This window comes from Podarcis erhardii (assembly GCF_964252035.2).
Source record: "Podarcis erhardii genome assembly, chromosome: 8".
Taxonomy (NCBI): Eukaryota; Metazoa; Chordata; class Lepidosauria; order Squamata; family Lacertidae; genus Podarcis; species Podarcis erhardii.
The window spans coordinates 56914749-56928202 of NC_138499.1; the positions used below are offsets into that span (position 1 = coordinate 56914749).

Consider the following 13454-nt stretch of genomic DNA (forward strand, 5'->3'; position numbering starts at 1 on the left):
ATCAGCAGAAATCGCCTTCCCTTCCCTCTCTCACTTCCATAAGTCGGAACTGGTTACAGGATATCTAGATCTAACCAAATCTGGATCTGGTTTTGCATTTTAATTAGCTGGAACCAGCACTTCTTGATGCATCTTTTCATTTCCGTTTGCGCCTTAGATAGCATTCCTCTTAAAAATTTATTCTACATTGTAAAACAAAAAACCCAGCAGTAAATATGTGCAAATGAATCCATACACACAATAAAGTTAGTGCAATGCAGACTAACAAGAGAGGCATGAAAAGTGAATCACTGAGCAAGTGTGTTTCCCCTTGTACAAGGGAACTTCCCCTTCCTCTCTTCTCCCCTTCCTTCCCCCCCCCCCCAAGGAATAAATCTACTCTGGGAGAGAGTCCCACAGTTTTCTGGATTAGATTTTGAGGGTGGGTGGGGGACTGTAAGGGAGAGGAGAGAATGTGGAAGTTAAGAAGCACAAGCAGAAGAGCAAGCATTGGATACAACTCTGTGCAGACCAAAAGCAATTCTCTCCTCTCTTCCTCCAAGAAATCTGCAGAAGAAATTAGAGATGTTTCTGTGTAAATATAGGCAAACTCATGGTATTTTTTAAAGACGTTTATGATAATGAATGGCTGAGTGGATGGACTTGCCCACATTCAGCTAAAAATTAAAGGGTGCCAAGATGTGGTCTTCTTTGCTTCAACTTGTCAGTTGAATCATCTGTGAGCAAAAGGAAACACAAGCAGTCCAATCCAAACAGGATCTACCTGTTCCTTGACTGTAATATAATACTTATAGCTGTGAAGGAGACAAATTAGATTGCCATTTATTTGTTCATTATGCATTATTTTGATTAATGGAATTCTTGGGCTCAATCTAACTAGCTTTAAAAAAAAACATTTGCAATAAACTATTAATCATAAGGCTAAAAAAGCCAAAGAAAGCAGGCATATTATTCTATATGTCAATGAAATGTCAAAAAGAAGACGTTTAGCTGAAGATACCAAGGTTGGTAGCTTCAGTATTCTTTAGATTGCTACCTTAGCACTAGTACTTAACACTGCAAAGGAAAATTGTCAAGAAAAGAGAAAAGATTTTGTAGTAATATTTGCCTGTGTTTTCCCTTTGATCACATTTTTCTACTCTTTCTCAAACACATGAAAGTCTAGATGTATGATAAAATGTATTCATCTCTACAAGCAACCATTGAAATGTTTTCTACTTAAGAATGTTTAGGCAGCTAATGATTTATTGTGAACTTCCTCCCCACCTAATTATCTTCCAAACTTTTTCATTTTAACAATTTTTGAGAATATGCCTATTAATTACCATACTGTAAACATGGTATATTTTTGTACGCCTTTTGAGTTTCGTGGTAAATGCCAGATTATTTTTTATCTAATCTACAGACTTTCTCAAACTGTTACTGACTAGTCCCACTGAAAGCAGTTCAATAGCCCAAATCCAGAGCCAAATATGCACTGCATTGTACACATGGGACTCAGCTAAACAGCTGCAAATAAAACATTTTAAGTGTGTTGTAAAGTGCATTACAGTGGTATCTCGTTTTACGAATTTAATCCGCTCCAGAAGTCTGTTCTTAAACAAAAACCATTCTTAAACCAAGGTGCGCTTTCCCTAATGAGGCCTCCCACTGCCGGTGCCCTTCCACCATTCAGCTTCCGTTCTTAGACTGAGGTAAAGTTCTCAAAGCAAGACACTATTCCGTGTGCTGCTCTGGTTCGCCAGAAGCAGCTTAGTCATGCTGGCCACATGACCTGGAAGCTGTACGCCGGCCAATAAAGCGAGATGAGCGCCGCAACCCCAGAGTCGGTCACGACTGGACCTAATGGTCAGGGAGGGGTCCCTTTACCTTTACCAAGATTCCACCATGGAGGTTTTGGCATGTGGAATTTAATCATATTAATGGAGGGGGAAGATTTTCCCCATGTATTTTCACATCCATTATCCTTCTTTAAAGTGTGAGAGCACAGCCAGAGTGGATATCTAAGTTTCTGCATCAGAGGGTGTTATTTATTAAACCATGACTAGCATGGCTAGTTTCTGGTTAATGAACTATGATTAAGGCACTAGGCTGTGTTCAGCTGATCAAATGAAACCATGATTTATAGAACATGGCTTAGCATTACATGTGAACCAGTTGACAAGTTACTGCAGTTCTGTTTTGGGATTCCATGATTTCAACCAATCTCAGTTTATTTCCATCACATAAAAAGTAAAAAAATTGCATTATGCTTTGAGACATATGCGTGTTAAAATTGCTTCAGAATGATTGTATTGCAAATAAGAGAAGAGAGCCTCTAATGCAACACAATGGAGTTACTGTGGGAGGGGGCACCTTCGTAATCAGTTTCTGTTCCACCCATAGACAATTTCTTGGAACATTTTCACGTACGGCATGAAAGTTTACTTTGAACCTCTCCCACACTATTTGTGTGCACATTTGAATGTAGTATAAAGGTAGAATGGAATGTGAAACACACCCAACGTAATTATATTATCAGACTTGATTTACAAACATGAGATATGCAAAGACAAATGTAAGCTCCCCCCTCCACCCACTGATCCCCTTGTGAGACTTATGGAGGGAGGAGGGAAAGAGAAACATTGGTTGCATTAGCTGCATTCCATCTGCAAAAACACTGGAATCGACCCATAGACATTTACCAGCCTTTTAAGATGAGGATTAAACTCATCTAAAAGACTCTAGTTCAGTTAAGCAATCTCTAGTGACTGTAATTTAATTGGTTTCACAAAACTGACAGTCTTTTTCAGGTGTCATTAAGCTGGATACTCATTTCTTACAATGAGTCTTGAATGGGTCAGTAAAGGACTCAGTTTTGATCACCTGGGATAAACATCATTTCCCTACATTCTGAAATGTGGCAGTGGTACAATTATATCCACAGTGCTAAGAACCACCAAACATTTACTGAAAACCATTTTAATCTTTCTTTCCAAAGCTATTGTTATGGTATGGAGCATGGAGAAAACCTGGAAATCATGGCACTGCCATAACCAGAACTGACCTTGCTCCAGTGTCCTGAATAGTTATTTCTCCAGGGACTTCTGGGTTGGCACCTCCAGGCAATGGCGGAGTTCCTCCGATCGGGAGGAATTTGCTCCGTGGAAATTAGGGTCTGACCGCCACGGCGAAGGCGGAGACCCGTTGAAATCACAGGCAGGAGAAGCTTGTGAACTTGGGATTCGGCTGGCACCTTTTGCGCCTCCCCTACTCGCGGGGAAACCCTGATTTGGGGATCCGGAGCAAAGTGGGGTGAGCGGCGCGGTGCTTTGAATCGACTGCTTCTTTCATGGAGTGACGCCGCATCGCTGTTGCCGGAGAGCGCTGACTTTTTCCTGTGGACAATTTGACTTTAAACAACTACCCGTGAGTAGAACGGAAAATTGGATCTTTAAATTCATTAATTTGGCATCGAAGCGGGAAGGTTTTAAACAGGAAGTCCGCCTTCCTCCTTTGTAAATAGATTGAAGCAAAGACGTTGCAAGTTAAAGCCTTGGAAAGTATTTTGTAAAGGATTAAATCTCCATCGGTTAAAACTGTTAAAAAAAACCCTTGGAAGCAGGAGAAGAGGGGGGAAATTTTGGACTTAGTGAGCCTGCAGGAGAGAGTGAAAAATTAAATTACCACTGCTCTGAACCTGGAAAAGGGCTGCCAGCAGAATTAACGTTTTGGGAGAGTTCATTGACTGTGAACGGATAGCATGTTGACAGATGGCTAAATAAGAGAAATATATTGTTTCCATTGTCCTCTTCTGCGTTCAAAAAGGAGGAAAAGTAATTGAAAATTGAAACTAACTTTATATTTTAAAATGCGCATGAAAGGATCGATACAAGTGGAGACTGTTTCCCTCTAGAGGGAGCTTTTGAAACTGTTTTGAGTGGGTTTTTTCCAGCTGCAAGATAAGAGCTGTGAGAATCAGAGATTGACCTTGGACTTTAAGAATGTTGACAGAAGGAGCTTTAGTGACTGTTTTATGTAAGATAAGCTACTCGCTGGAACAGCTTCACAAAAACACGGATGTTATGAATTCCAAACTTGAGAACTTGGAACAAAAAGTGATAAATTTGGGACAAAAAGTGACCATTAATACAGAAATTGCTCAGGATTTGATATAGGAAACTACTTTGACAGGACAAACTGGGGAGAAGAAGGAGAAAGTTGTGGTTGTTGAACCTAAAGTAATACAAGTGGAAGCCCCAGCCTTTCAGAGGCAAATCGAGGACTATAAGTGGAGGCCTCTTATGAATGAATATAGAAAAAGTCAGAATTTGAAGATTGGAGCCCTGCCTGCACTGGAGAAGGAAGGTTGGATAGACTCTTTCATGCAGGGATTTATTGACCTTTGGGTTCTGAATCTGGGCCAGGAGGTGATTGGAGTTGTGGGGGTCTTTGGATCTGGAGGAGTCTTGAAACATGATTTGAGATATTGTATGGACCTTGGTTCTAGCTGTGGAGAGTTGGCTGGCCTGTCGAGAGGGAATGGGGGCATGGCTGGGTTGGGGCCTCCCCGAGACTTGCTCTTCAGCATTTTCAGCATCAAAGAATATGAAGAAGAATTGCAGAAGGGACTTGGAAAAGATTTAAGAGCCTTGGACAGAAGATCTCCAGGTTGATGAACTATATGGAACGGACGGAAATGATTGGCGGAATCCGAGACCAGGGAGAAGAGATGGTGGTAGAAGATTGGGAAAGTCTAAAGTTTGTACATAGAAATATTGTAAAATTAATGAGTGTTTGAAAATTGTTGGAATGAAACTTTATGGCTTTAGCAGAAATGCTATAAGGAGTTAAGTATAAATAAGTATTTTAGTATTAATGGAAAATAAGTTTAAAAATATGTTAAGACATTCATAATGATAAAGATAGAGAAAGATGGAAAGGATTTGCTGAAACAAGTAACAGAAGTGGAATACAAAAAGGGAGGTGAGAGGAAGTCGATGAAATAAGGGAATGAAAGATAGACTAATGAAATGGTATGCTATATGTTTTTTAAATTGTTGTTGTTTTGTTTTGTTTAATTTAGTGTTAAGGTTGTGTTTTGTATTGTTTATTGTATTGTTTCTTCTTTTGTTCTTTTTTTTTGTCTGCCGTAAGTTTGAAAAGTAATAAAGATTATTTTTTTAAAAAAGAATAGTTATTTCTCCAATTAAGAAGTTTATAACAGGAAAGCAATGGTGTTATCAGCATGCTGGAGGCACTGAGATCCCTTCCCCACCCCCGAGAATGAACTAGAAGTTGATATTGTGGATAAAGTGCACTTTTGTTTACTGCAGTGAAAATGATGAGAGTAAACACAGTAAAAGTATGCATTTTAATTAACGACATGGACAGAGCAGCGGACACATATGTGAAATGGAAGGGCAGCTGTGATAAAACAAGAAACAGAACTGCTGCAAAAGACCCATCACCTAGAACTAGGATCCCCAATGTGGTGCTTCATAAGTAACTTCATAAGAACATATCCTTGTACCCGCCATGTACCAACCTAGATGGACTGTTTTGTCCCTCTAGTCCAGTACTGCTCTTCTCAACAGCAATATCCTTCCAGCATCTCAGAGACTTTTCATATCACATTTTGACTGGAGGTACCAGGGATTTATCCCAGGTCCTTTTCCATGTAAAGTTTGTGGTCTGTCAGTCAGCTGTGGTCTCTGCCCCAATTATTGGGTTGGCTATTGTTTGAGATAAAATGGTGGACATGAGAGACTTGGGACTCAGCTACATTAGTAAAGAAAAGGTGTTTTAAATGTGTTGTAACACTGTGACAGCAGACGGCACTGTGAAGTTCCATCTTTCAGCAACATGATTTCCCATTATGAGGTTTACAATGCATTTTCCTGAATTTTTTTTTAATGTATCTAGATCCAGCTCCAGAATGTATCTAACGCAACACAAGTGTCCTTCTCCTTCTTATTTTTTAGAGGTGTTTAACTATATGAATTACCTGCATTTAGAAGTGTTTACCAACGATTATTATTTTCACTGCTTTGAAAGTTTTCCATTACCCCATGGACATTCCTGACAGCCATTGAGGAGAATGGAAACCTTCAACATGATGCTAATTCTTCCCTTGATGAACATTTCTAAATGTTATGGGCAGGATAGGATGAAGTTATTTTCAAAGGCATCCCAGAATCAACATAATATATGCACAGGTCCATTTCCTCACGTGTGTGCTCAGGATCGGGGCATTGCAATCTCTTGTTCCAGATCCTGTGCAAAGAATCCTGGGTGCAGTTCTCCAAGCACTACTGCCATGCTGAAACTAATGGTGGGGATGTTGTAATGGAAAAACTGATAAATTCCTATGATGGGCTGAAGTACTAGCAGAGGCGATAATAAACACACATAGTTTACTCAGTATTTGCCTGAGTGTGTGTGTGGGTCAGAATTTATTTCTGTGCTAATAAAGGATCACATTCAGAACTTGAAAAAGCAACTGAGCTTGCTTGCACTAGGCGTTAGGTCCATGCTATGCATGGATGGGCCAATGGGAACTAGGTGGTCTGGAACTGACTGGAAATAAAAATGAAACCAAAAACACCAGGGAGGAAGAAAAAGCAAGAAACATAACGTCCAGGACAGCATTAGTGAAAATAAGGAAATTTAGAGGACAGCCAGGTGCTTGTCAAGAGAGGAAAACACACCACCACACAGAGTCCACAGAGATTGAAAGATAAGCGTCTTTCAAAAGATAGGAGCTATATAATACTGTGATAGGAATACTCTTCAGAAAAACACGGACTATGGATGAGTTGTACTGTTGCTGCATTTCAGAAATTAGAGTAGTGGGCAGATATGCACTGAAGAACTTATCTAGCGAAACCAGGATAGCAATTTTATATGCCGTTACAAAAACTACCCTCCCTCCCTTCTCAATATATTTTTAGCAATTTTGTTGACATTTGCTAATAAATTGTCTCATTTGTGTAAGGCCTTTCCACAAATTTTAGCATCTAAAACCAAACACAGCACGGTTATTGTTTACTTACACTCTTATCTAACGAGTCAGTGCTTTACTGATGAGTATCACGGTGTAACTTTTTTTTTTCTCCCCAGCTACCACATTAAAAACCAAATACCCAATTAATTGTAAAACATACTTGTTTTGGGGCGTCTGCGGAGGTGGTGTGAACGTCAGTACCTCGGAGTCCATTAGACTCAAATACCACTGTGGGAACAAGGGGGCTTGTTAACAGATTAACATTCAAGCTTCGTTAGTGCGCGTACAATATTCGAGTCCATTACAGATTAAACCACATTTGGGGGAGGGTGGGGAAAAAAGCAGAGACACCAGCTCCTCGCCCGTAGCCGGAAAATACCAATTTACCGTAACACTTACTGTAAGAGAGTGTGCTAATGGCAGCCTAAGGCCATTGCCCTTTTTAATTCAGACTTCAGTGCTGAAGAAAGCAATCACTGACAACATTAATTATCAGTGTATGTGTAAAGGGACCCTCTTCTTGAATTACTTACCATTTGGCCTCTGTCATTTTGCATCAGACTGGCTTATGTATGCATCATTCACACTTCTCCAAAAAAGAAAAAGAAATATTTTTTTAATAAAAAAACCCCCTCTGCTAGTCTGTCTCATGTAATGCTATTAAGGTAACTTGACACACTAGCAGCTTCAAGCTTGCTCCAAATCACAGAGCTTGAAAAGGGCTGAGATTTAGAGTTTTATCATTGTCCAAATAAAATAAAAAAAATTAAACCCCAGACCTCTTTCAGTCTGCAGCAAGGAGACAGCAAAACAAAGCTTTATGTTTGGATCAAAAAGGTTCTTTGATTTCAATTTGTGCTGATGGCAAGAGAATTCATTAGCATATTCATTCCAGAGTATTCTGCTCTCTAATTAAAGTGGTGGGTTTATTTTAAACACACACACACCAAAACCTTACAAATAAGCTTATTTCAATTGTGCTGCAGTGCTATGCAAGGCATGTGGGGAGGGGGGGAATTGAGTACCTGAAAAAGAACAAGATCAACGCTAATCAAATATGAAATTAAACAAAATGGGGAATCTTTCTCTTTACAAAAATAAAAAATAAAAAATCAGGTTAGCAAAGGAAATCAAGAGCAAGGCAAAATATTGTAAGTAAGGGCTTCTCCCACCCACTTGATGGAATGGTAAAGAAAAATGTACCTGTGTGAGACCTCATGTGAGTTCTGAGGTGGCTTGGTTGGGTGAAACCCTTTCCACACTCTACGCAGAGATAGTCTCCTTGGCGTGTTTGTGTCCTAAGCATCCCTATGGTGGAGAGAAGAGGGGAGGGGGGAGAGAAGCGAGGAGTAAGGGAAAGTTGAGAAGAAAACATTATGCCAGAGGAAAACATCATTAGTATGTCTAATGTGTCATTATGTGAGGCTACCTTCAGGCCCTGGATGACAACTGTCAGCCTTCATCTAGGCACCGGCTGACAGGCCAGGCACACACAGGACGGCAAGGATGCATAAATTACATTGAATTAAAAAATGCTCCCCATGATGTGCCCGCACCAGGACTGGCATGTCAGGTGTGCGCTTTTCATAGCAGCTGGATCTACTTTTCAGCCATCACCCAGCTTTGTCAAGCAGTACATCAGGCAAATCAAAGTGACTCCAGCGTGGCGGAGACAAGTCACATGGATAATAGGAAGTGAGTAGAACCAGAGCCCGACTGTCCCCCCCAGGCTGCAATACCTTGGAGACAAATGCAGAGTGAGTGGAGCCATCACAAGCTGATCAAACCTTTAGCCCTGCCTTACCTGCCTGCTGGTGCTGCTTTGACCCCAGAGCTCTGAGGCACAGGCGGAAGACATCTGTGAATCAAAGTGTCATTACGGACATTTGGAGATAGTAGCAACGCAGCAGTCCTCTGCCAGCTTTTGATAAACATGTTTTCTAGGCCATTAGCATTTGTGGAAAAATGACTCAAACCTCTTCTTTCTTTCCAAAGGTCAGTTTACAGTATCTGACTTAAAGGGCTGGTCTTTGTCTTTTACGGCTGATCAAAAAGGACACGTTTGACTTTTATTGGGTTACTTATTTTCTCAAAAATATTTGAAGCATCTTTTTTGCTATTTTGGTTAGGCAGCATCTTCAAAAGGGGTAGGAAAAGGTTTTTATTTGCCATTAGCATGTCCTGCCTTTTAAAAGAAAAAATCATTTAAGGGGCTGTTGCTGAAAATTTTGAACCCATCAAAATGCTGCGGTGGTGAGGAGGAGAGGGAGATCAAGGGTAGAATAACAGAATTTATCTTTTTAATTTTCTTTTATGGAGAGATAGAGATGTAATTAAAAATAGGCATCATCTGCTTTGGCACATTGAAACTGAAAATGTTTCATTGTGGAACATCCAAGTGGTAGAAAAGCCATCCAGACATTACAGAAGTAAACACATGTACACATTATACACATTAGGGCAGTACTAATTATGGATCGCTTGTGGCCAACAAACCACAGTCCAAAACCATGGCTAGAATTTGGCCTGTGAATCTTGTCTTCACCCAAATCCATTATCCTGTCTTAATCCTAGCTCATTCTGGTGCTCCAACCCAGCTGCCCAAGCCAGTTAGAGAGAGGCAGGGGGAGCGGGGGGGGGGAGCTGCTCACATGGGTAAATGATTTCTGCTGGCCCTTTTCCAGATCTTCTCTCTATCCCCTCCTCACAGACAAGACCCGCCTCTCTCCCCACCTCCAGTCTGCATTTCTTGCTCCATTGCAGCCATGCAAGGAAAACAAAATAAAATCAAGGGATGGCAGGCAATCCAGAATTCAAGCTGAAAGTAATAACGGACTGCAAAACTCTGTGGGTGGGTGGGTGTTAGGATTTTAAGACTTTTTAAAGGGCAAAAAATCTTAAATTTTTCAAGAAGGGGTAGAGATGAGGCAACATAGAGCTGCAGTATCCCTTTTACAAGAAATAAATGGTGCCATTTTCAGTTGCAGCAGAGGTACGGTATGTGGCAACCTGGCACAACACCTCACTGCAAACAGAATGGCCCAGTGGGAACTATGCCGCATCATGGCGTGACTTTCAATAAAAAAGGAATGGCTGTTCCTACTGGTCATATCCAAAGTATATTCTAAACCCAGTTCTCAGAGTTTGTTTCCACTGGGAGAGGAATGTGCAGAATAAGGGTTACCCAGTGAGTTCTGAGGACCTGTATTGTAATCCAGGAGTCAAGTGGGGACAAGTTGTGCTTTGAACTCCAGACATCTGCTTCACCAAGGGGAAGCAAGGTCGGCTCTACCATGAGGTAGAGTGAAATAGCCGCCTCAGGCAGCAGATGCTGTGGGGGCAGTGAGTGGAAGAGCTATGTGTGCATGTGTCGTGCAGCCTGTCCTACACCCCCAAAACTAGCTGTTCTGCATGGATTAAAAGCAGGGTGCATTCTGAGGCGCTGCATCCACTGTAAAACATATGAGTTTCACAGTGCACAAGCTGTTATATAAACGGCTCACCAAAGAAAGTTTAAAAACCACTGCTCCATGGGGATCTCATAAATGTGTGTATTAGATGTATAAATTGTGTATATGAGGTACTTTGAACCACCTATCCAAACTCAAAGGCTACCTTCTGAGGCCCTTCTCTGGGTGCTCCCACCAAATGCAGGGGAAATAGGCAACTACTTTTTAGTGATGTCACACGGATTGTAGAACGCCTATCTCAGATATGCTCATGTGGCCCCCAAATGTTGGTCTTTTTGGCGCCAGATGAAGACTTTTTTCATTCTACTAGGCTTTTTTGTCCTTTAATTTGAAAAATATGTTGACACTTATAATCCTTACACTGCTACTCTTCACTGTTGTTTTCTCTGTGGCTTTTAAAATCCATTTTAGATTTTACTTCATGTCTTATTATTATATTATGGTTGTTGACCTCCATTTTGTGAGCTGCCAAAGGAGCTTCAGCTACTGGGCTGTACAGAAAAAGCAGTTAACATATGAATACATGCACAATGTGCTACATAAATATATACTATTATCTCACCACAAAGCAGTGCTGGAGGGCAGAAAGCAGCCAATCAACTGGTCTTAAATCACACAGAGGAGAAACACTATTAATTTATAACTAATGTTAACAATCCCTTTGCAAAAATCTGGTTATATACCTTGAGAGTGTGTTTTGTCAACCGTTGATGAGAAAAAACATTCTCAAGGTTTTTATGCGCAAGGGTTTATGCAGATCACAATGACACCTTTGTGGAATTATCTCTCAAGATAAATTATATAATATTAGGAGTGTATATATGTATATAAATATTAGTCACTTTTATTTACATAAATTTCAATTTCTCATCATACGTAGGAATTTCTGTGAAACCACATGGGGAAATTACCATGCTGCCAGTGTCACATTTAATACTATGATAGCAGTAAATAACACTAACAGTAAAATAGAAAAATAACCTCCACAGATTTGAGGCCCCTGGTTTTTGTTGTTCTAGTTTTTAGAAATTCTTAAGCAAGCATCAAACTGCTGAATGCCTGACATAATACAAATGCTAATAGCTTGCACTGATATTCTGGCAGTACTTGTAACGATTTCTCTGCGGGACTGGGAAATCACTGTGTTACTAGAAGGAAACAAAACTGTGCACTTCTCTCCTGAGAATAGAAGGCCAATTTAAAATGTAAAAGCCAAAGCTCCAAACCTGCCCCAATTCCACTGCATACTAAAGCATTCATAAGGGAATGATCTACTGGGGCCAATAAAGCTCTACTGCAAAAGAGAAATAAACCGAATATTCAAAATTAGAAGATGAATAATGCTCCTGCGTGTGAGAGAGAAATACAGAGAGAGAGAGAGAGATTGTATGTGAACTACAAAAAAGCATTCTTTGCTTGCAATGTAATATTGTGACCCACGCTGGCGATCACATGCTAAAATAATTCCAAATTTCTACTAATTATAATCTGTGGGTTGGGTAGAACTATAATCACTGAACTATTCTTCTGAATGAAACCTGAATGAAACTACTCTTGTCCAAGCAAATTTAGTGTGTCTAAATATCTGCACCAGCACTTGCTTCAATACAGAGATCAGAAAAGAGAAAGGATTTATATTATTGTTGTTCTTGTTGTTGTTGTTGTTGTTGTTGTTGTTGTTGTTGTTGACAAAAATGTATGTGAATGGAGTATGCAATGCCCAATAAGTATGCATGAAAGTCTGGCAATAGAGTGCCAACTGTGCTGTAGGAAATATCCTAATAAATAAACATCTTGCAATTCCACCCTACTTTTAAAAACAAGGTAAAGGTAAAGCAGCCCTCCTAATTCGTTTTAACAATTTTTACATTTTCTCACAAACTGAATGCCAATACTGGTGTTCTGAAACGTGTTAAAAGGCTACCTAAAAGCTTTCCTGCCCACTTCCCTTTCTTGTTAAGAATTTAATTTTTTTATGATAGGCCAGGGGTATCTAGTGTTTTCAATCTAGATTAGGGGAGCATGCGAAGTGCCAGCAGTAGGCAGAATGGCCAGTCTAATGGCCAAGGCTGGAGCCTGTGATTAACAGCTCAACATGGCGCACATATCCCAACTCCAGGAAATTAAAGGGTGTCCTGTGGCTAAGTCAGATTTCTGTGCCCAGATCCATGGGTGCACCAGCAAGTCTAATGACATCATCATCAACCATCTGGTAACCATGTGTGGTTGGAGCCTGCATGGCCTTTTCTACTTGTGGGAAGCTAGAATATGGAACTGGTGGTGGGTAGAATTTGGGAAACATTACATGGGGTGGGAGTAGCCCCAGTATGGCAGTATAATCAGCACCCAGGAGTCACGTGAGCAGAACCCAAACTGTACCTCTTCCACATGCTGTAACTGACCATTTCAGAAATGGGGCAATGTTGCCATGGAGGAAAGTCAAAATGTAGGCTGATCCCCATGCCTGAAGATTCTGGTGTTATTCTGCAACATGGGGGAAACTGTGTAGCAGTGGTTCCAGAATTATGAGGTGGCCCATCCTTAAATAAGTTTTTAAAAAAGGAAAAAAAACAAGCTGTGTGTTTTAGCCATAATTCCTTATAGCACCCACCAGATACTGCTCTCCAGCCCTTTCCAAACAATTGCTAATAACTCTGCTGTATTATTGCATTCTTTCACAATTGTCAAAAAGGAAAAGCTCGTGCCTTACTCAGGACTATATTTGTATCCACGACTGCCCAAGGTCATTCTTTCACCTCTTTTGGTCTCCATTTTTTGAAATACACTTCTAAAAGCCTTTCTACACAATAGACAGGTATAAATGAGGGGTGTTGAGATGTGTGTGTGAGAGAGAGGGGGGGGAGAGAGAGAACAGAAGAAACTTTTCTAAGGACATCTTGTTAGATTTATCTAACTAACAGTTAGTTAAAACTTTCTTATTTAGTAGGTAAGGAATAACAGCTATATTTAGCTTGCTAAGAGAATTAGCAGTGAAAAGC

At 40.4% G+C, this 13454-nt stretch overlaps 1 protein-coding gene across 4 annotated transcripts in view; it reads right to left on the bottom strand.

The window, feature by feature from the left end:
- The window catches only part of ZNF516 (zinc finger protein 516), a 126874-nt gene that overhangs the window by 8035 nt on the left and 105385 nt on the right, over nt 1–13454 (bottom strand). For 3 of the 4 annotated variants that reach the window (XM_081873352.1, XM_081873351.1, XM_081873353.1), the window contains exon 4: nt 8189–8293. In XM_081873352.1, coding sequence (XP_081729478.1) covers nt 8189–8293 — 105 coding nt within the window. Of the gene's footprint in view, nt 1–7145; nt 7214–8188; nt 8294–13454 lie in introns of all 4 variants that reach the window. The other variant, XM_081873354.1, reaches the window with a different exon arrangement.